Source organism: Nicotiana tabacum, chromosome 20 (genome assembly GCF_000715075.1).
Source record: "Nicotiana tabacum cultivar K326 chromosome 20, ASM71507v2, whole genome shotgun sequence".
Taxonomy (NCBI): domain Eukaryota; kingdom Viridiplantae; phylum Streptophyta; class Magnoliopsida; order Solanales; family Solanaceae; genus Nicotiana; species Nicotiana tabacum.
The window spans coordinates 147,755,286-147,779,944 of NC_134099.1; the positions used below are offsets into that span (position 1 = coordinate 147,755,286).

General features: G+C 38.9%; 1 protein-coding gene across 1 annotated transcript; it reads left to right on the forward strand.

The window, feature by feature from the left end:
- The first annotated feature begins 9,020 nt into the window (after window positions 1-9,020).
- On the forward strand, window positions 9,021-11,112 carry LOC107813116 (nudix hydrolase 18, mitochondrial). The gene is made up of 5 exons (XM_016638327.2): window positions 9,021-9,411; window positions 9,727-9,847; window positions 9,977-10,066; window positions 10,391-10,519; window positions 10,801-11,112. The coding sequence occupies exons 1-5, from the start codon at window positions 9,326-9,328 to the stop codon at window positions 10,948-10,950; spliced, it is 576 nt and encodes a 191-aa protein (XP_016493813.1). The 5' UTR covers window positions 9,021-9,325; the 3' UTR covers window positions 10,951-11,112.
- Window positions 11,113-24,659: the final 13,547 nt, after the last annotated feature.

The following is a 24,659-nucleotide window of genomic DNA, read 5'->3' on the forward strand; positions in this document are numbered from 1 at the left end:
CTCCTCTGATCACTTATGACTTTCTATGCAGGTTGTTCTATGCCATCATTCAGACAATCAATAAAAGGAATGAAATAAAGAACAGAAGAAAGAGGAGGTATTAGCAGAAATTGCAAAAGGAAAAATATTCTCATTGAAGACTACATCCCTAAAATAATAAGGATTTTTTATGGACATACTAAGAATCTTATACCCCTTTGTCTCAGAGTATATCCAATAAAAATATATGGTGTTGTTATAGGCTCAAATTTATCCCCGTGAGAATTATGTAGAGTGGGATAGAACAAACAACCAAACATTCTCATGTGGGAATATTTTATTTTTCTTTTTGTACAAGAGTTCATATAGGCTTTAGTTTTTCAGGGAGGTGGAAAACAATCTGTTTATAATATAGGTAGAACAAAGAATATATTCTCCCCAATACCTTAATGATAGCTTGAACTGGAAAAGAAGTGCTTTGGCTGTCTGTAATAGGTACTTGTGCTTTCTTTGTACTACAGTATTTTGTTGTGTTATGTATGGACCAGTTCTTTGATGGAAAATTCTGTTTGACCCAAAAAACAAGCTTGTTTTTGCATTAGTGAGCTCCAGTTTATTATATGATCTTATGGTCTTGATAGTGGTATTGAATTGATTTTCTACCAAAAGGACAAATGCTTTAATCACTTGAAAAGCATTAGTCTTGCTGGACAAGAGATGTGTCCAAGTACATTTACTATAGTCATTTACCATAATAGTAAAATATTTGTAGTTATCATGTGTAAGTACATGATAAGGTCTTCACACATCTACATACAAGTGAAAGTGACTGAAGTAGAAGTATTTGCTGTAGAACTTGAGTTGTTACCCTTCAGACACCTTCGGCACAGGATGTATAGCTCATTGTTGACCTACCAATCACCAGATATCTCTTCATTGAGGGGGCATGCATCAGACAACAAACTTAGCAACGGCAACAAGAAAATCAAGATGTGAAGCCAAAGAGTGAACATAGATCAAATTGTATTTAAATGATGGCACAAATATTACCCAATCTAAAGTGATCCTAGGGGTAAGTATCACACTATTAATTTCGATCACTTCACTTTGTATTCGTTTGGGATTACTTATATAGGATAGGGTAAGATTATTGTACTGGTTAACAAGGATTTGCTAAAAGTCATGTGGTTTGATTTTCCTAAGTTTAAAATCCATGAGTCAGCCTTTTATTTTTGAAACATTCACATGATAGTTTACCAAAATCAATAGAGAATTGTTCTCATAAATAGCAGGTCCATCCCCATCGGCAGACTATGTATCAGATAAGGCTACATGTGCATTTGCCACTGCCATGTTTCCTTTGTTGGTCCTGAAGTTCTAATTAAGTTTGAAATTGGAGTTGTGTTTGAAATTCGGCCTTAGACCTTGGTTGAAACCTTGATTGAATTGGGGAGTCTGGTTGTAATTTTGCATTAGTTCGGATTTTGATTGAAATTTTAGGGATATTCATGTAGTTTATAACATTTCTCTTTGGTATGACATGGTCTTTTATAGCCTGTTTGGCCAAGCTTATTTTTGGCCAAAAGTGCTTTTTTTGGCCAAAAGCACTTTTGGCCAAAAATTGAGGTGTTTGGCCAAGATTCTGGAAGGAAAAAAGAGTTTTTGAGGAAGCAGAAGCAGTTTTGGAGAAGCAGAAAAAAGTAGTTTCTCTTCAAAAGCACTTTTTTGAGAAGCGCTTTTGAGAAAAATACACTTAGAAGCAGTTTTTTAAAGTTTGGACAAATACTAATTGCTGCTCAGAAGTGCTTTTCAAACTAATTAGCCAAACACAAACTACTTCTCACCAAAAGTACTTTTGAGAAAAGCACTTTTGAAAAAAAGCACTTATCAAAATAAGCTGATTTTTGCATCTTGGCCAAACGGGCTATTAGATTAATCACAAAATGGTCTAGTCCTGTTACTAGGAGAATAATTGGTTCTGAAAGTGTTTGGCTTGGCATTTACATTCAAAGATTATTTTCTCCGAGGATAGAAAGTTTTACCCAAATTGGTGTATAGGTATTTCAAACCCCAATATATCAGCAATTGTAATAAGGCGGAGCAAATCACACATAACACTTATATTTTATTTTGGAAAAACAATGCAAAGAAAATGGGAGAAATTTCAGAATTTTTGATGTATGAAAAATGAGGTCAAGCCTCTAAATTTTTAGACAATCAAAGGATGAGAAAGAGAGGTGTAACCCAAAAGGTACATCTTCTATTTTTCATTCACACCCTTTAAAGAAAAATCCAATAGAAATCTCATGCACAATCCAAAAATTATTTACTTTTCCTCTCTCAATAAGTTTACTATCTCTATATCACTTAGACGATATGATTTAGTGGTTAATGAAGCTGGTTAAAAACCATAAAATCTCTTGTTTAAATTCACACAGAGGTAAAATAATAGGCAATTTCTTTTCATCTATCAAAGTTTTGATGGAGAAAGTTTATAGTGCTAATTAATAGTAGTAAAGATTCCGTAAAATAAATCGAGATGTATAAAAACTGACTCGAACTCTACGATTACTAGAAAAAAATGTTTACGTGCTACAACTCGCAAAGAATTAAATGAGATGGTCCACGAAAGGCAACCAATTAAACTTTTTAAGTGGGTTTTGTCTTGTCAGGTCAACAACGTTTTTTTGTTCTGATCCTGTTTGTGTTCCATTTGACCATGTAATCTGTCATGGGTGGCTTTTCAGCCGTGCCCCAGGACCCTTTGGGCGCGCCCCGTGGCGTCCTAGCAAGCCTTTCAATTCCTAGCGCCACAGACGGCCCCGTGGTCTTGGTCGCGCCAAGTGACAAGCGCGCATGTGCTTCTGTCGCCCCACCGATATCCCTCGCCAGCACCCAACTGCAGGCAGATGCCAACAGTGTCGCGCGCGAAGACCCTGATGCCAAAGACTATGCTGCTGACAACTGACATGTTTCTGCCTTATAGCAAACTAAGTCTTTTTCATTGTAAATATAGAGTAGTTTTATTCCATGTACTTCTATTATGTTTCTCTAGCTTAATCAAGTCTAGTCTTGTAGCTTTGGATTATTTTTCTTAAGCATTATTAGGGGGATCAAGCAATCTAACTTTCTAGCAAGCAAACAATTCTCTGTACTGGTGTCTCTCCCCCTCGACACCGCGTTGCCTTTCTGTAATAGCTTTCATTAATGCAATCAAGCTTTCTTTCATTCTCAATTCTCATTCATGTTCTCTCAATTGCTCTTGACATTGGTTTTCTCGTACGGCACTGACAATCTAGTCTAGCGTACGGAGAGGACCTCAGTTGGCGGACAGTAACTGCACTGACATCAGTTGTTTTGCTTTACGTCGCCCTTCCAAGGAATCTCAGGAAGGCGCCGCATAACAGTTGGTATCAGAGCCTAGGCTCGACATCGGATGAGGGAACGCATTGTCATTACCACCATTTCTGACCATGGTGAATCATGGGGACCGCATTGCGACCCTTGAACAGACGGTTGATGGATTACTGCCCATCATGGATATGGTGCCTGAACTAAGAACCAGCCTAGGGCAAAGGTTGGACGACCTGGATCGCAGGGTGCTCCAGGCCGAAGTTGACATAGAAAACATCAGTCGTGACTATGAGGGAGACCGACAAACGGCAGCCATAGAGGCAGCCGAAATTTTTGGCAAATTCGAGGGACTCCAACAGGAGCGTGCCGAGGATTTAGCTTACAGGGCACAAGAGGCAAATAGGGTGACTGTCATGCAACAAACTATTGACGACTTGACAGACAAGCTTAATGTTGTCAATGCTGCCTTACAGGGCCTACTGCGAGGCGGTGGAAACCAGGTCGGGGGCGCTGCAAACCCCACTTCCGCGACACAAAAACTGAAAATTCCTAAGCCAAAGCCATACAGTGGAGCTAAGAATGCCAAGGAAGTGGAGAATTTCATCTTTGATGTCGAATAATATTTCGATGTTGTTGAGGGCCTAGAAGAAGCTAAGAAGGTAGCAACTGCTGTCATGTATCTTCAGGGTGATGCTAAACTCTGGTGGCGGGTGAAATACGAAGCCATCAAGGCCGGTGAAGATGCTCTCGAAACATGGGCAGAACTGAAGGCAGCCATACGCCTACAGTTCTTCCCCGAAAATGTTGAACAGAATTCAAGGAGAAAGCTACGGGAGCTCCGCCAGACCAAATCCGTGCTGGACTACGTGCAGGAATTCTCCGCACTCATGCTAAGCATACGCGATATGGGGGACAAAGACAAGCTCTTCACTTTCCTAGAAGGGCTGAAACCTTATGCCCATATGGAGCTACAAAGAACGGGTAGATACCCTGCCCAAGGCGATCCAAGCAGCTGAATGCCTTGGGGACTATCAAATGGAAGCTCGGAAGGATAGGCCTCAGCCGCCTACCCAAGCGGGATTCAAAGGGGGCCAGTCTAAAAATGGTGGCCCTAGCAGAAGTGGGGGAGATTGGGGATCAACCAAACCTAAGGCTCCCTCCACAGGCAGCAACAGTGCTGCGTCTAACAACAATGATCAAGGGAGGAAGCCTCCTTCAGGATGCCATCATTGTGGCGGACCACACTGGAACAATGAGTGCCCACATGCACAGATGAACGCTCATCAAACTTTTGATGATGGGACTGATGACGACTCAGACGATGCGGATCAAACTGAACCAGTAGGTGCCTTCAATGCAATTGTTGGCTCCATTTATGAGGCATTAGCAGAGACTAGTACTGGTATCCATAAGAATAAGGACCCATGTCCAGTCACCAAGAAAGGGAAAAAGAAGACGGGTGATGAGACTCCTCTTAAGCACGAGAGTACCTTAATGTTCGTTGAGATGAAGGTGAATGGCAAGCCCATTCGGGCCATGGTAGACACGGGTGCTACCCACAACTACTTAGCCTCGACTTAGGTGGAGCGCCTTGGTCTAGTTGTAGGGAAAGGTAGAGGCTGTGTCAAGGCTATCAACTCACCTCCCCAGCCAGTGGGTGGAATAGCCAAAGAAGTACCGGGGAAGCTTGGCCCTTACGAAGGAAAATTCAACCTGTGCGTGGTGATCATAGATGACTTCGAGTTGATAGTTGGATTGGAATTCCTGAGGCAAACCAACACCATGCATGTACCGTATGCTGACATGTTACTAATGATGGGAGCAAACGGGACCAAGCCCTGCATTATCCCGTGCATGCCCATGAAGATGGTCGTTGAAAACATCTCGGCCTTGCAGTTGAAGAAGGGGGTCAAAAGAAATGAACCCACGTTCCTGGCAACCCTCTGTATCGAAGATGTAGAACGCTCCTCGGGTCCCATTCCTGAACCCGTGAAGGAGCTACTACTAGAGTTTGAAGATGTCATGCCACAAGACATGCCAAAGCGACTATCACCTAGGCGCACTGTGGACCATGAGATTGAGCTGGTGTCGGGCGCGAAGCCACCCGCTCGTGCGCCTTATAGAATGTCACAACCCGAACTCACCGAGCTTCGGAGACAATTAACGAAAATGCTAGACACAAGGATTATCGTGCCCTCCAAATCCCCATATGGGTCCCCTGTGCTATTCCAAAAGAAACATGATTGTAGTCTACGACTTTGTGTAGACTATCGGGCTCTAAACAAAATTACTGTGAAGAACAAGTACCCTATTCCGCTAATGACAGACTTGTTCGATAGACTGGGTGGTGCGACGGTGTTCACCAAAATAGACCTGAAGACATGTTATTGGAAAGTTTAGATTGCAGAGGGTGATGAGCACAAGACGACCTGTGTGATAAGATATGGGTCGTACAATTTCCTAGTTATGCCATTCGGCTTGACTAACGCCCCAGCTACGTTTTGCACTTTGATGAACCAAGTCTTCCGAGAGTACATTGATGAATTCGTGGTGTTATACTTGGATGACATTGTGGTATATAGCCAAATATTGGAGGAACACCTGATGCACTTGCGGAAGGTCCTAGCTTGATTGCGGGAGCATGAACTATATGCGAAGCTATCTAAGTGCTCCTTTTCTCAAAAGCAAATTGACTTCCTCGGACATGTCATCGAGGAAGGGCGGATCAAGATGGACCAGCAGAAGATTCAGGCAATCACAGATTAGCCGCCGCCTAAGGATAACCACGCCTTGAGGGCGTTCCTTGGTCTATGCAATTTCTATTGGCGATTTGTGAAAAACTACTCCCTCATTGCAGTACCATTGACAGAACTCCTCAAGAAGGTCACACCTTGGGAATGGGGACCCAAGCGAGCGGAAGCCTTCAACGCATTGAAAGCGGCTATGACTAGTAGCCCCGTCTTGGCCCTTCCTGATCTGGCCAAGCCATTCGAAGTACAAACAGATGCATCTGACTATGCCCTCGGTGGAGTCCTGCTACAAGAAGGGCATCCTGTAGCGTATGAGAGTCGGAAGCTGAAAGATGCAGAGCGGCGCTATGCCGCCCATGAGAAAGAATTATTGGTTGTCGTCCACTGCTTGCGCCTGTAGAGGCACTATCTGATGGGAACCCCGTTCGTGGTCAAGACAGACAACACAGTTGTTATCCATTTCATGACCCAGCCGAAGTTGAATGGTCGACAGGCCAGGTGGGAGGAACTCCTAGCTGAATTCCACTTCAACCTGGAGTACCGAAGTGGGAAGACCAATCATGTGGCTGATGCGCTCAGTCGGAGAGCTGATCTAGCATCGGTGTGCCTCCTCGCCACCCTAAGGGGGAGCGAAGTAGCCACCTCCATCAAGGACCAGATACAGGATTTACTCATCAAAGATCCTGCTGCACAGTATTTGGTTGATTTGGTAGGACAGGGCAAGACTCGCCAGTTTTACATGGAAGATGGTTTTCTGAAAGTGAAAGGGAACCGACTTTATGTTCCTAAAGGAGGAGATCTACGAAGGACTCTTCTGACTGAATGTCATGATACTCTGTGGGCCGTCCATCCCGGTAAAGAATGCACCATGGCGTTACTTCGTCGTGCATATTATTGGCCTCAAATGGCCGATGATGTTGCTTAGTATGTGAAGACTTGTCTAGTATGCCAGAAGGACAAGTCAGACCGCTTAACATAGGCGGGACTCTTGGAACCACTAGCTGTCCCAAAGAGACCTTGGGAAAGTGTTTTCCCGGATTTCATCACCGGATTGCCCAAGGTCGGAGATCTAACAACTATCTTGGTTGTGGTAGATCGGTTTTCCAAGTATGCTACCTTTATTGCTGCCCCACAATATATATCAGCAGAAGATACAGCTCGACTCTTCTTCTCTCATGTCGTCAAATATTGGGGCCTGCCCAAAGATATTGTCAGTGATCGTGACTCACGCTTCACTAGTAACTTTTGGACCCAACTCTTTAAGTGCCTTGGTTCGAAGCTGTGTCACAACTCAAGTTTTCATCCTCAATCTGATGGCCAGACGGAGCAGTTCAATGGTATGTTGGAGGAATATCTCCGTCATTTTGTAACCGGATCGCAGAAGAATTGGGTGAAGCTTCTGGATGTTGCTCAACTGTGTTTCAATTCACAAAAGAGCTTTAGTACAAACAAAAGCGCTTTTGAAATTGTTACCGGACAGCAACCGCTACTCCCACATACAGTCAATGCACCAAATATGTCTAAATCTCCCGAGCTACTCGCTTCTCTAAAGAGTGGAAGCAAAATTTGGAGATAGTGCGGAGCTATCTTGTCAAGGCTCAAAAGCGGATGAAGAAGCATGCTGATCAAAATCGTCGCTTTGCTGAATACCAAGTAGGAGACAAAGTGATGGTCAAAATTCCAAAGCGTTACTTATTTGCGGGGGTCCATGACCCTCGCCTATTGCAAAAATACATTGGACCCTTGTCCATTGAAAGGCGCATTGGGAAAGTTGCATACCGGGTGGATACCCCAGCTTGGTAGAAAATTCATCTTGTCTTCCATGTCAGCCTCCTGAAACCTTTTCGGGAAGACACGGAGGATCCTTCAAGGAGCCAGCTCACAATACCCAGTATTCGAGGGCCCAATTCAACCGGAAAAAGGCGTGTTGAAGCTATCCTTGATGATAGAGTGATTCATGCCTCAAGGAAAGATCACCAAGAGTTCTTGGTGAAATGGCAGGGCTGTGATGCAGAGGAGAACACTTGGGAGAGGGGAACAAACCTCAAAGCCTACAAGAGCCTACAAGAGCCTACAAGAGCCTAATTGAAGATTATTTCATTAATGCAATCAAGCTTTCTTTCATTCTCAATTCTCATTCATGCTCTCTCAATTGCTCTTGACATTGGTTTTCCCGTACGACACTGACAATCTAGTTTAACGTACGGAGGGGACCTCAGTTGACGGACAGCAACTGCACTGACATCAGTTGCTTAGCGTTACGTCGCCCTTTCAAGGAATCTCAGGAAGGCGCCGCGTAACAAATCAAATGGTGTTATTTGCCCCCACTTGACAATTGCAATACAAATAACGTGAAGTACGCTATTGTGTGCGTGTTAACGTGTCTTGTCGTTACGCTTTGTCTTTGCACGCAACAAACAAACTGCCTCATTCAATGTCCAATTTTGTAGTATGAGAATTTTACGTCTCAATTTAAATTGCTTATGGTAATTGTATAGCTTATGTACTATAGAATTCTAATTTGGTAATTTAAAAGTGCAGTAAATAACATTTTATAACCAGTTAGAATACATCATGAGTAGTATAAAATTAATTTAATATCATTGTCAGTATTTGGGTAAATTTAACAAATGGTTATATAAGTATGATTTTTTTCCACCAATATCATATAACTATGTTTTCACCAAAATTTTAAATCATGAGCTAACGTTTTTATAATTTTTTAATTTATTCAAAAAGAATTTTTATACCCTGGTATATAAGGTTCATAAATTGTGAGAGAAATTAAAAGATGGCCATTTACTATAGACATTCGGCTAAAATTTCTGGAAAATACAACACCAAAATGATTGACCCACGCACAACCTGTCCGCTACCATATCATTCTCATATTAAATCTTCTTTGTCTCTCTCCTGTCTCTATTAAAGGAGGGGACAAACAAACATAACAGAGTATTCTCATATTATCCACACAATTAAGAGATCTAGAAAAGCTTACTTCTATCTCTCATCTGTATTTAGCTTCTTGGATTTCTAACATCTAACCCAAGAGAATAGCCACTCTTTTCAAGTTTTTAAGAGTGAATGATATATAAATTATACGCGTCAATTTTTCCCTCTCTCTATAACGGCCTAATTCTATTCCTATATATATTGCTGTCATCTCTTGCGTACCACTTTTTTGTTTCAGAAAAGTTTCTTCGTAAGTTGAAGAAAACATTTGTCCTTTTTTTTTGTTGGATATGCAAATCAAGAAGTCTTTCTCAATGTCCTCTCGCACAGGAAGAGATTTGCAGAGATACAATCATGGTTGTCGTCAAGTTGTTGGGTGTGTATTCTTTTCTTTATTCCTTCCTAAAATTTGTATTTCAAAGAATGTTTTCGAGGGCAAATATGAGGTAGACTTTGAGTGTCAAACGAGTTTTCTTTAATTGTGATATTTTCATATACCTTTTAGATATTTTTAATTTGTTAATTATTGTAACTTACGGTACTTTTTACATAGTTTTAAATATATAAAATTTATTTCAAAAAATTCACGGTCAAAATAAAGAAGTTCGACTCTAAAAATGCGAGTTGGGTAGTACTTGTTTATGAGAAGTTGTTGATGTGACTTTTCTCTCATTTTACCTTAATGGTGCAGATGCATTCCGTACAGATGCAAGAAAACGGACCAACCATCTTGTGTTCAGGGTACCCCAGTTGATGATTTGGAATTTTTATTAATCAGCTCGCAGAAGAATCCAAGAATGATGTTCCCTAAGGTATAATATCTTTAGACCATTAATTCAATCAAATTATCTATAATTTTAGCTCCCAATTGAAATATGGAAAATCTTTCTAATGCATTATGTATATCAATTGACATTTTTGGCTTTGCAATTAAAATGTAGGGTGGTTGGGAAATTGATGAATCATTAGAAGAGGCAGCTTCACGAGAGACATTTGAAGAAGCTGGAGTAGTTGGTGAGGTTGAGGTTCAGGTTCGTTTCTGCATGCGAAGATAAATAGTGTATTAACTTTGATGATTCATCTTTTTTTCTCCTTTGTTTGGAATTGAGGTATAAATGTTATTTTCGCACTTAAACCTTAATTTTGCTCATTATTAATTAACTATATATTTAGAAAAATGACACTATATAACCGCTATCAATAATAAGCGAAAAATATATATTTTTTTGTATATGTATACATTTTATATGTCACGTACAAAATTTATATAAATTTTATACATTTTTCCGACTATCGAATATAAATAATTTTTTATGCGAGCTAAAAGTGATAATATTTCGGTGGTCAATTTGCAGGAATACTTAGGTACATGGAGTTTCAAAAGCAAAAGCCAAGGTACATTTCATGAGGGGCACATGTTTCCTTTGCGTGTCACTGAGGAACTAGATGATTGGCCTGAGAAAACCGTCCGTCGACGTTTATGGGTATGTTTTCAATCTGCAATAGGAACTATTCTAATCTTGAATCACCCGTGCATAAAACATCCCGCATTCACACAGAGTATTTGGGGAAAGACGGCACCCCAAGGGATGTGACGTAGACAGGCTACCCTAATGCAAGAATTAGTGGCTGATTTCACGGCTCGAACCTGTGACCTATATCACACGGAGGCAACTTTACTGTTGCTCCAAGCCTCCCGTTCGAATCACTTGGATCTTAATGAAAAATGTATCCTCATGACGTTGAATTTGATTCAATTATGCAGGTGAATTTTAGTGAAGCAAGGGAAGTATGTTGGCATCCGTGGATGAAAGAAGCATTAGATGTCTTTGCTTCTAAGCTTTCGAAGAGAAAAGAAGGGCCTCAGATATTCCATTTATTGTCAGATGAAGGTACTGTTGTGTGCTGTAGCTAAGCCAACCAAGAAGCAAGCAAGCATTCTTCAATGAAGAGCCAAGCATTAGGGGCCGCAGCCAAGCAAATTACTACTCTGTGTTCAGAGCAGAACCGAGAATGAACACCAAAGCCAAGTGTTAGAACAAGCTATTGGATTGGGTCCACCCATAAGGGATGTTAATTGGCCGTATACTATATGTGATAATTTATAATGTAAATATTCCATCAATATGTCATATATATATATATATATATATATATATATATATATATATATATATACACACACACACACATGGTGATGGAAAAGATGACGCTTTTCCATTCTAGATGATGACGGCTAGGGTTTATGAAGAAAACACTTTGCATCTCTGAGGAGATTCTAGGTTGTGGAAACCAAGGAATTTTTTACTTTGTATAATTCCTAACGGCCAGTTATTCAAGCCATGGTTGAAATAGACAATCTGCTTCCGCGAGGAGAAACCCGTAAATCTCCTAACTATAAATCCTCCACCAAGAGACAAGGTTCAATGAAGATAAAAAAACAATCATTAATGTTGCACCAAAGTTAGCAACAAAAAAAAGGACAAAACCTCTTGGAATCAGTTTTGTACCTTGAAGTCCTTGTATGGCAACTTGATACTACTATTTTTCTTAAAGAAGCAGGCAATGAAGAATCCGCAATAGCATCTGAAAGTCCACAAACAGATTAAAAGAGAAGGAACCTTCGGCATTATATCCCAAAGTCTACAACAAAATGAAGAGATTGACAATCTTTGGTTGCAAATTGCAACGACACAAGTGCTTATTCTTTAGGAGGTTAATTAAGAGTTAAAATTATTGTTTATGTACTACTTTTTCTGACTTAATGATTTAATTCATCAAGATTCATTCATTCTTTCAATTCTTGTCATATTTCATTTCATTATTCAAGCAAATGTTTCTGTCCGGTGACTCTTCAGTGTATATCTTATTTCCAAAATAAGTAAACTCAAATTTTTCCACCACCCTTGAACTTAAAAAGTTGTTTAGAATATTATGATATTCTTAATGATTAATTGTAACGAATCGGCCTGTCGTTTTGAGAGTATTAGCCCTGATCCCTTATTTACTGCTTCCTCTATTTCATTTTATGCTTATGTGACTTGCGGGAGGATTTGTTTTTGGTTTTGGAGTGAAATGGGACACTTAGTCCCTAAAAAGGAAGCTTAAGTTCTAGAATTTTGACCGTAGTTGGAATTGTGTGAAGACGACTTCGGAATGGAGTTTCGTCGGTTCCGTTAGCTCCGTTAGGTGATTTTGGACTTAGGAACTTGTACGGATTGTAATTTGGAAGTCCGTAGTTGAATTAGGCTTGAAATGACAAAAGTTGGATTTTTGGGAAGTTTGACCGGGAGTGGACTTTTTGATATCGGGGTCGGATTCCAATTTCGAAAGTTGGTAGGTCCGCTATATGAAATGCGACTTGTGTGCAAAATTTGGTCAATCGGACGTATTTTGATAGATTTCGGCATCAGTTATAGAAGTTTGAAGTTTCAAAGTTCATTAAGCTTGAATTGGGGTGTGATTCGTGTTTTTAGCATTGTTTGATATGATTTGAAGGCTCTACTAAGTTCGTATGATATTTTAGGACTGATGGGTATAATTGGTTGAGGTCCTAGGGGCCTCGGGTGTGAATTGGATCATGTTCGGATCATTTTAGGACTTGTTGGAATTGTAGAAAAATCACTAATGTTCTGTTGTTGGTTTCCTTCATCGCGTTCGCGAGAGAGGTCCCGCGCTCACGAAGGGTATCTGGGAGGCTAGCGGAGTTTGTTCTTCGCGTTCGCGAAGTTGGCCACGCATTCTCGAAGGTGAAGGAAATTGTTCTATGCGTTCACGTATGAGGGGCCGCATTCGCGAAAAGGAAAGGCAGCTAGGGTAGACTCCTGAGTTTGGCCTATGCGTTCGCGCATAGGGCTTCGCGATCGTGAAGCTAGAGGATCGTTTGGACCCCGTTCGCGTAAGAGGGAACTTTGGTCAGTAGCTTTTTGTGTTTCGCGGACGCGATGCAATTTCCGCGTTCACGAAGAAGAAATATCTAGGCAGAACTTTAAAATTTCAAAACGAGGGGTTTTCTCCCATTTTCATTGTTGGACCTTGAGAGCTCGGATTGATGCGAAATTTGAGGGATTTTCAGAGAAAATATTTGGATAAGGATTCTACACTTGCTTTTGATTAATATCCACTAATCCCTCGTTAATTTCATCATTAATTAAGGTTTTGGGTTGAGAAATTTGGGGGAAAAGTTGGAAAGTTCTTATACCGGATTTTAGAGTTTTGATTGAGGTTTTGGTATCGGATTTGAATAATTTGGGTATGGGTGAAGTCGTGGTTGAATGGTGTTCGTATTTTGTGACTTTTACCCTATCCCGAGACGTGGGCTCGGGTCGACTTTTTGGGGCGAATTTCTAATTTCTTGCTAAAGTCTTGATTTCATTAATTAGATTAGTTTTTTAAATCTTATAGTTATATTTATGGTATATAATTGCTTTGGCTAGATTTAAGCCATTCGGAATCAGAAAGTCGATGAAAAGGCATTCTTATTGACTGATTGAGCTTGGCTTGAGGTAAGTGGCTCGCCTAACCTTGTGGGGGGGGGGGAACCCCTTAGGATTTAGTACTATTGTGACAATTCTGTGATATGTGAGTGTCGTGTACACTAGGTGACGAGTGCGTACATGGGCTAATTATTGAAAATCTGATTTTTATAGAACAGTAACCCGTTATATCTCAAATGAGTCATCCTAGCATGTATAGTTATCCTGTTTAGCCTAATATCGTATGTTTACGTGTCTTAAATGCTTATTTAAAATCTGTGCAACATGCTTAGTTGAATTCCTGCTTTTTCCTTGATTTGTATTTAGTCTTAAACTTTAGGATCTCTTGTTGTTAATTGTTGTCTCCATCAGTTTCGAGCTGTGTGTTTACTTTTGGGACTATGAAACGGTACCTCAGGAGATCCCCTATTGCATATTTACTTTTGGGATTACGAGGCGGTACCTAGGAGATCTCCCATTGCATATTTACTTTCGGGACTACGCGGCGGTACCTCAGGAGTGCCCCTGTTGTTTGTCCCAGTTTGCTGTGTAGTTTCCTCTTCTATATTTCTCATTGTTAAATTCTCAGTCTTTCACTATATTATTATATCTTCTGCTTTAATTATTATATCCTAGTAGGGCCCCGACCTGACCTCGTCACTACTCTACCGAGGTTAGGCTTGGCACTTACTGGGTACCATTGTGGTGTACTCATGCTACTCTTCTGCACATGTTTTGCGTGCAGACCCAAGTACCTCCTACTAGCCCTGCTATTAGTAGAGGTCGTGTTGCTGCTACAGAGACTTCAAGGTATATCTGCCAGCGTCCGCAGACATCAGAGTCCCCCTCTATCCTTTTATGTTGTTTCTTCTTTATTTTCCTAAATACTAATTTATAGACAGTTAGAACAATTCTTTAGAGCTTGTGACTTGTGACTACCGGGTCTTTGAGAGTTGCTTTATATTCAGAGTTGTTGATTTTACTTGTATATGCCGAGCGGCAGTTTTCTAGCTTTATATATATATATATATATATATATATATATATATATATATATACTATATATACATCTGTTGTTGTTAAGGTTTAGCCGTTATTTCTATTATTATTTCAGTTATTCCGCAACTGTTAGGCTTACCTAGTCTTAGATACTAGGTGCCGGCACTACATCTTATGAAAGGAGATTTGGGTGGTGACATTAATGTTATAATTATACCACTGACTGTTAAGAATATTCTTAAAGATTGTTACTATTATAATTCTTAGTTATTGATGATTAGAGTATTATATAATATTACATTGAAAGTTTAAAGAATCATTATGAATATTAAAGATTGTTAATTTTATAATAGCTCAATGTCCTGTCATATTATGTACTCAGATCAATGGCAAGTTTTCTCTCTTCTCTCTTTAAACAATACTTAAGGCAGGTTTCTTTTAGGCAAGGATAGGATATAAAAACTTGATCGTTGTACCCTTCTACCAACTAATATTTTGAATTGCTAGAAGGTCCTGGGAAATGGGAATACTACAATATGTTCCGCCGGCAGTTTTTGTCGTTATGTTTCCATGGTTCAGTGAACTTACAGGTTTGAGTCTTTTATTCCAAGTTTGTTTTATGTCTTTTATATACTGTTTTTCATGCCTTACTAATGAAGATCAAGTTGAGCTCGAGCTTGAGCTCTAATGGCGAAAATGAAGTTTCTAGAAGAAAGCTCTCAATCTATGAAAGAGAGAAAATAACAGATTTTTTCTTTTCTAGAATGATCTAATTCTAAGTCTAGCTATGTATATATATGCACATCTGAGATCTACAGCTACATCATTAAGCTAAAAGATTAAGAAGAAAACGAGCTAACTAACTTCTAACTACCCTTCCGTAAATTAATTATAACTAACTAACAACTCATGTGCTTCTCACGTGTCTCTTCCTTCACTACTTACATACTCGATACTTTATTCGTATTGGCGTCTCTTTTGCCGGGGGACGTTGTGTTTCATGCCTGCAGGTCCCGATAGACAGGTTGACGGTCCTCTTATATATATCAGCTCAACGGAAGGTTTTGGTGCACTCCATTTGCTCCGAAGTTGCCTATTTGGTCAGTATATTTTTGACATGTATTGATTGGTATGGCGTGCCCTGTCCCGACCTTTATGATGTCTATGTACTCTTAGAGGCTTATAGACAAATATGTCATGTATATGGATGATTGCATGGTCTTGTCGGCCTATATTTTGAGTGTACAAATGATCATTTCGGTTTTATAGGCCTGTATATCACATGTATAAGTTTGTATGCTATGTTAGGTCGTCCTATGTCGAATATTCTCTTATGTTTTATACGGTACAATATAATAAAATTTAAATAATAATCAAAATAAATATTATAATATTTAAAATAACAATACGATACGATACAACATGTCTAACACATAGAAAGAACTGCCATGAAAGGGGGGAAACAATGTGCAGCCTAAGAATTATTTTGTTGAAAGGATCCATGATTCGTGGATTGGCTTTTATAGAATAATATGATTTCCTTAAATGATGTCCAGACATGTTTGTTTTAGGTCACGAGGAGGCATACTCTATATATGACAAACACTTCTAAAATACTAATACCAAATAAGATAAATTATAGTCCCCTCATTTCACTCGATCTGCTCCTCACCTGATATGTTATGATTTCATGCAACAAGTTGATATTTGATTACGTTTTCTAGAATTAGAATAGCCAGCCAAAAGATATGCTTTACAGTGTAATATTGTCCGTTTTGATTAAATTCTCATAATTTTTCCCAAAAAAAACTACATGAGCATATTCCTACTTCATGTGCAGTTCCATTCTTTTATCAACTTTTAATATAAAAATTTGTTAGCACACCCAATTAGATTTGCCATATCTGGGAGCTAAGAAAAATATGGAAGTCTAATTTTGCTTCCTTTTAGAATTGGGGCATTTGTATCTATACCCGCTTTTTATGTCACGTTTTAACTTGCGTATTGCAAGCGTACCCGCTTTTTCGCATCACTTCAGCATACGGGGCTGAAGTAGCAAAGGCAATCACGCAAAACTTCAACATTCTAGTAGACGGGCCTGAAGTTCAGTTCTAGAGCTGAAGTTTTTATTTTGTAACTGGCGAACTTCAGCTCTAGAGCTGATGTTTTTGTTTTGTAACTGGCGAACTTCAGCTCTAGAGCTAAAGCTTTTGTTTTTGTAACTGGCGAACTTTAGCTCTAGAGCTGAAGTTTTGTTTTGTAACTGGCAAACTTCAGCTCTAAAGCTGAAGTTTTTCTGATTTGCTCTAAATGCAAGAGATTGATCGCCCAAAGAACAACCACGAAGATAGTATAAATACCATATGCATTTGCCATTCACTAAAAAAGTTCACTGTTTATTAAAGCATTACATTTATATCCAGATAAACCTTCTTCAGCATACACACCATAAATAACAATGCAAATACACTTCCGAGCACAAATGCAGAAGACTAGTATAAAAAGGCAAGTACCTCCAGCAAAGAAGTAGCAAATTGCATTTGTGTCTTTGGAATATTAGGCTAACTGGCTAATTGGAATACTTATTTGAATAATTAGTTGATTTAGAAACGAAAGAGATAGCTCGACCGTGGAAAAAGCAAAAGTAAAACAGAACTTTGTATAACAATGATATCTGGATTACCCACCCCCCTCCCCCTCCCAAAAAAAAAGAAGAAGAGGGAGGAGGAGGAGAAAGGGGGCAGAAGTTGTTAAAAAAGTAGGTACAAGTTAAAAAAAATTTAAAAAATAGGTATAGGTTAAATGGGGACGACCAAATAAGGCGCCCGTGCAATTTTTACTTCAGAATTTGTTGTTTGTTGGTGCACTTGCCGTTGTCCTAACGAGAAGCCGAGATATATGCGGTGTATTTTCTAATATTGAAAGTGTTGTATTAACTCCAATTATCATAGTTGTTTGTGAAATTTTTCAATTGGTTAGCTGAATTTTCATGTTACATTATTCACTAATTATTATTATTATTATTATTACCACTGACACCACCATCACCACCACCACCACTACTATTGCTACTATTATTATTATTATTATTATTATTGTGGTTGCTGTAAATTTATTATTTACCATCATCATCATCACCATTCCCTGTCTTCGAGGGATAATTGAACTTGCGACTCATGAATATTGTCGGATAGTCAATTTAGAATAGTGATAAACACTTGGATCAATTAAAGTTGACCTATTTAAAATATAATGATTTTTTTCAAGATCGATGGTGTGACGACCCGGCCAGTTGTCTAAAAAATTAACACCCCGATCCCCTATTAACTGCTTTTTTCGTATTTATTTCTGCTATCTTGATTTGTTGGGATGTTCGGTTTTGAGTTTTGGGACACTTAGTCCCTAAATGAGAGCTTAAGTGTTGGAAATTTGACCGTAGTTGGAACAGTGTGAAGACTGTCTCGGAATAGAATTTCGATGGTTCTGTTAGCTCTGTTGGGTGATTTCGGGCTTAGGGGCGTGATCGGATTGTGTTTTGGAGGTCCGTAGCTAATTTAGGCTTGAAATGCCGAAAGGTCAAATTTTGAAATTTCCGGTTCGATAGTGAGATTTTGATCCGAGGCTCGGAATGGAATTTCGCAAGTTGGAGTAGCTCCGTAGTGTTGATTATGACGTGTGTGCAAAATTTCAGGTCATTCGGACGAGGTTTGATAGACTTTTTGATCGAAAACATTTTTTTAGAGTTTTGAAATTTTTAGGCTTGAATCCGTGGTTGATTCATTGTTTTGATGTTGTTTTAATTATTTTAAGGATTGGTATAAATTTGAACAGTGTTATTAGACTTGTTGGTGCCTTTGGTTAAGGTCCCGGGGGCCTCGGGATGATTTCGGATGGTTGACGGAAGGATTTTGGAGTTAGAGTTGCAGCTTCAGCTGGTTTTCTGTCATAACCGTACTTGCGAGTGTGGGACCGCAGGTGCGGAGCCGCAGAAGCGACATTTGGCATCGCAGAAGCAGAAATGGGGAGGTTCAGCAGGAGCCACAAAAGCGGTAGAATTTCCGCATGAGCGGTACCGTATCTGCGGATGGGGAGTCGCAGATGCGGAATCAGGCTGAGTTAGTGATTGTCGCAGATGCAACCATTGGTCCACAAAAGCAGGACCACAGATGCAGTCCCAAGGCCGCAGATGCGGAAATTGCTGGGCAGAAACATATAAATACTTGCCTTCGCGAAATTTAGCCATTTTTCACCTCTTTTCAAACGGGAAGAAACTTGGGGAGCACTTTTCAAGAGGGATTTTCAGAGGAGTTCATCGGGGTAAGGTCTTTGGTCCTTAAACTTGTTATTGGAATGATTTTTATCAATTTAAACATAAAATATTCAGAAAAATCAGTGGTAAATTAGGGGTTAGGGCTTGACTAATTAGAGGCCTTTGAGTGATGATTTGAGGGATCAATTGAGGTCCTATTTTGGTACTTTTGGCATGATTGAACTCGTGAGGGTGTAAGAAATCTGGAAATGTAAATTTTACCTGATTCCGAGATGTGGGCTCGAGGGGCGTTTTGGTCATTTTACCTAATTTTGCGCATTAGCTTATAATTTCTTTGTAGAATCGGTTACTTGAAGCGTTATTTACATTATAAAATTTAATTGAATAAGTTTGGGCCATTTGTTGTCGAGTACTCGTGGCAAGAGCGTGGTTTCAGATTGATTTGAGCTGGTTCGAGAAAAGTGGCTTGCCTAACCTTGTGTGGGGGACCTTCCCCTTAGGATTTGGTATAATTGATAATTGAAATAACTTGTACGTGAGGTGACGAATGCGTACTGGAGCTAATTATTGAAAATTCTATTTTCTTTAAGTAATTTTAATTGTGTTCCTTTTTTTCCTGTCTTATACTACTTGCAATTTAAGCACGTTGTTAGCCTAGAAAAGCATGTTTAATTGACTTAATTGCTTACTTTCTTAACCTGCCTTAATTGTATTACGTAAAGCATGTTAGGTTAGAATTACTTGTTTGCTTGGTACGAAATTGAGTTTAAATGAGTATTCCTTATGTTGTTGCTGTGTGTTTTACTTTGGGACTATGGGACGGCATCCCGGGAGATCCCCTGCACGTATTTATGATTTGAGATGAGGTGCGGGATACCGAGAGATCCCTAGCACGGATATTGAGTATACCAAAAGATCCTCGGGATACCGAGAGATCCCTAGCACGTATATTGAGGATACCAAGAGATCCTCGAGATACCAAGAGATCCCTAGTATATATTGAGGATACCGAGAGATCCTCGGGATACCAAGAGATCCCAGGCATATATTGAGGGTACTAAGAGATCCTCGGGATACTGAGAGATCCTCGGTTATTTCCTTGTGATTGTTTTGCCTCTGTTTCAGTTATCGAATTCCTTGTTTTTCTGTATTAAATTCTTATTGTTAGCTTTCGACTGTACTGCTTATCTTATACTGTCATACCTTATATTTTTATTTTATCTCAGTAGGGCTCTGACCTTCCTCGTCACTACCCGACCGAGGTTAGGCTTGGCACTTATTGAGTACCGCTGTGGTGTACTCATACCCTTTCTGCACATGTTTTTCATGTGCAGATCCAGGTACTGCGTCTTAGTCCTATCACCCTTGAGGCGGGGCGACTACTCCAGAGACTTCGAGGTTTATCTGCTGCATCTGCAGACCGATGAGTCCTTTTCCATTCTATCTTGTAGTGACAGCCCTTCTATCTTTTCTGTTGATGTATACATTCCGGAGTTAGAGCATTTTATTATATTTGTAGCTTGGGATCTATGAGTTTTCGGGTTTTGGGAATATGTATTAGTTTTTGAGAGTTAAATATTGTGTATGCCGATCGGCACTTTTAAATGCTATTTCATTATTCTATTTCTTTCTTTCACAAATTAGTTTATCTTCCGCATTTTAGACTTACCTAGTCGTAGAGACTAGGTTCCGTCATGTTGGTTTTTGGAGGGTGAACCGGGGTCGTGACAGATGGAGTATAAGTTTGAAGAATTAATCTAATTAATCCTTTGTCTGACCCCTTAAATTTAAAATAACCTATGAATATATAACATATATATAATACATGTAGGATAATCGATATGTATATAATTACATATAATCAGTGATAATCAATATATACGGCCTAAGATAACAATGAATCTGAATGGCTATTTATGTAAAGCTTCCTAAGAGTTTTGAGTTTTTACTTAGAGTCCATTTAGATTAGTTCATTGTAATAGTTTAAATATTTTAAATACTAAAAAATACTTTTAAATGTTGAAACTGATTTTGTAAATAATTAAGTAGTTATTGTTAGCAATCTGTATTTGTAAACAATTTTGGAGAAAATAAAATAACATACAAAAATGTAAACGAAATTAAAAAAATCAATCCGAGCCCACTAAATTCACAGTGTTTCCTTAAGAAATTTAATCCCCTCCTAGTACCCAAGGTTATGGATTATTTCCTCCCAGGATAGAACAAATTACACAATGGTGTAGTGGTACTTCAAACCCCAGTGTTTCAGCGAACAAAAAGTTCGGTAGCAAATCACACTTACCATTGCTTTCTTTGAAGTTAAAATATGCAGAAGAAAGGAGAAGAATTCAGAAAATTCATATGGAAAATCTGAGAAAATGGGCTTGTATTTATAGCTAAAGTTGGGCTGAAATCTGAAGAGGTGCAACTCTTCAGAATGGCTATTTTTGCAAAACGGCCAAAGAATAAATGATATAACATAAATGGCTATTTACTCAACAATAAAGAGGGAAAATTTAAGGGTAGTTAATTTTTTGTTACAAAAACAGAAAACTGAAAATTGGATAACTGAATTGGATTTAATATTAATATTTATTTTAATATTAATATTTTGTTATTAAACCAAATATTTAATAACATTTCTGTTAATATTTACTATTAACAAATAAATTTGGTCCAAAAATTAATCAATCGATCGATCATTTGATCAAATCTGAATCCAAATCCAAATCCAAATCCAAAGCCGAAGCCGAGTCGAGCGAGCGACAACGACGACGACGGCGCGAGGCTTGCCTTATTCTCAACTTTTTATGAGCTAGAAGAAGAGCAATTGTTTATATACCCATCAAAAACCTTTTCCTCTTCCCATATGGGACAATCAATGAGGGAAACTCAAATATTTTATTTTTTCCTCCATTTCTCATTCACCCTATTTTAAGCATTAATAGCTTAAAAACCCAAAATCCCCACATGAATGGGGAATGGCTATATCACGGAAATATGCATGAAAAACTGTGTGATTCGCAAGCAAGGATTAATTGCATCTGGATAGGTTGCTTCCCTTTGAACTTTCCGTAGTGAACTAATGTCGGATATACTCGATCAATAGGTAGATTTGATATCTTTGAACCGTCGAACTTTGGTATATACCTAGACAACCACAAGTCACACAACCAACCCTTAACCGTCTTTGGTTCTCATTGTTGTGTTCGTTTCTGTTACATCTCGCGTTTTCGTACGTTAAAATTTCGTTTTCAGTTAACCAACGTAGACTCGGAGATGAGATCATTATAAAGTTAACGTACTTACGCTATTTATAACAAGTGATGAATAAGTGATTGAGAGATAAAGGGGTACACGAATTAATGAAAACGAGTTTTGTTTGGAATAAAATACTGATCGAGCAATAATACCCGATAATTATGAACTAGTACCATGCAAGGTACTATGTGACCATGGTAGTGTAATATATAAAGTATATATGAAGTATTTTGAAAATAACTAGAATTTTAAGTAATTTGTGGTAAGTTTTAAATTATGCGGGTAATTGGTTAATTACCGGGTAATGGGACAATACCTAATTAATTAACTAATTATAAGATAACATTAAACCTCCCAAACGTGTCAACAAGACACATTAAAAACAAATGACTCTTAGTCATTTGTAATTAGTGTCAACCTAATTGATATCTAAAAGACACATCACTTCATTTCTTATATTTTGTCACTTGCATGATGAACCTTCACATACAGATGTCAATTAAAAACTTAAAAACAAAATAGACCTCTCACCAACATCTCCTATAGACTTTATATGTTAGTTTATCACTTTTTACCATAATTTGTATCATATCTATTATATCAGTTAACTTGCTAATATAGACAGGACCAATATCTAGCAAGATTAAAAACTGCCATTTACGTACTAGTCTAAATAGTGTAATCTCCAACTCACACTCTGAATATAAAGAAAAGAGTTACTACAATCAGAACGTTAGCAGTTCTTGCAAGGTTTCAACAAAACTTCCTGCAACCTTCTCCAAGAATATCATACGGATTTTACCCTACTCCAGGTATGTTAAGGTCCTCCCTTCTTTCTTTTGGCATGGTCTAGATTATACGAAAGAAACGAGCAAATATACGGTTTCTATAAATTATTATATTCATAGAAATAGTAGGGGTGTCTATATTCTTGATTCCCCATGAGAATTATTATTTTCTTCTGTTCATGGGTCTCAGAATAATACGCAGTTGGAAAAATTTATCCGGAAGGAATATTGAGATTATTACGTATTTTTCATGCATTTCGTACATGTGCATTGACCCATGACCAGATGGCGTTATATACGCGTATATATGTAAATATATGTATATGGGATATGGGAAAAAGTTACGGCATTATATACGCACCACCACCTGATCAGTTGGTACATGTTGATGATATTGCCCACAGTGGCTAAAATATGATTCAAACGGCGTTATATACGCATATATATATGTATGTATATATATGTATATGGGATATGGAAAAGGTTATGGTGTTATATACGCACCACCACCTGATCAGCTGGTATATGTTGATGATATTGCCCACAGTGGCCGAGATGATATGATGGGATGCCCTCAGTGGCTTGATGATATTATGTACACCATACCTATGAATGGCATGACATTTACACTCACATGCATGACGTTATAAACGTTTTAGTATTTTCAAAGTTATTCAAATTTAAAAATGTGTTTCACTATTCCATGTTTCATCTATTCTTTTACGTACTAATTTGCATGCCTTACATACTCAGTACATTTTTCGTACTGATGCCCTATTTCACGGGGCCTGCATTTCATGCCCACAGGTGCAGGTAGGCAAGCTGACGGTCCCCATTCTTAGGATCCCTGGTCAGCGAGAGTTGGCGTGCTCCATTTAATTCGGAGCTGCTTTTGATATTGGTACGATATGTTTGTACATATATATATGTATATGAGTATGACGTGGCTCAGTCCCGTCTTTGTACAGTTATATTTCTGTTAGAGGTCTATATACAATATGTCTAGTTGGGTTGTATGTGGCCTTGTCGGCTTTCAGTTTTTGATGTATAGTTGTCTATAGCAGCTTTGCTGGCTCACCCACTGTATTCTGCCTGTATACGTACATATGCCTTGATGGCAGGATTCTTTCACGTATGTTAATTTTGTAATACAACAGATGTTATTCAGGTTCATATTTTAGAGGCATGCTTAGGGGTGTTTGACAGGTAAGACTCAGGCGCCCGTCGCGGCTCATCGGTTTGGGTCGTGACAAAAGTGGTATCAAAGCAGTTCTATCCTAGGGTTGTCTACAGACCGTGTCTAGTAGAGTCTTATTTATGGGTGTGTCGTGCACCACACTTATAGACAGTAGGCTACAGGACATATAGGATGTTATCCTCTTTTCTTATCTTAGATCGTGCAATATAAGCATTCGTGTTCCTAATGATGTGTTACGTTTTTAGCAATGCCTCCGAAGACTACAGCCGCTAGCACAAGTCAGAAGGCTACAAAGGTGCCAGAAAGAGAGATAAGTTATACTATGGATTCAGACCCATCAGAGATCATGGGTTCTATTGAGGAGGATCCATCCGAGGATCCATATGAGCCATCCGTTCGAGTTGTTTCAACCACTCCGGCAGTAGATGGGGTGAGAGGAGTTCCGACCTCACCAAGGCCCTTAGTTTCACAGCCCGTTGATCAGGGTATGAGGGGAGTAGTGCATGGATTGGCATAACCGGGATTCCCTCAGGCTCAAAACTATGTCAAGGTATTTGAGGACACCAGCTCTTCTGAGGTTCCGGATAGTCCACAGTCTTGGGAGTCCGTCAATCAAGGTTCTTCAATGTATGT

What these genes read in the sequence shown, in the direction of transcription:
- LOC107813116 (XM_016638327.2), top strand. Translation starts at nt 9,326, where the DNA reads ATGCAAATCAAGAAGTCTTTCTCAATGTCCTCTCGCACAGGAAGAGAT. An exon ending in GGTTGTCGTCAAGTTGTTGG is followed by an intron (nt 9,412 to 9,726) that starts GTGTGTATTCTT and finishes TTAATGGTGCAG; the next exon opens with ATGCATTCCGTACAGATGCA. An exon ending in CAAGAATGATGTTCCCTAAG is followed by an intron (nt 9,848 to 9,976) that starts GTATAATATCTT and finishes ATTAAAATGTAG; the next exon opens with GGTGGTTGGGAAATTGATGA.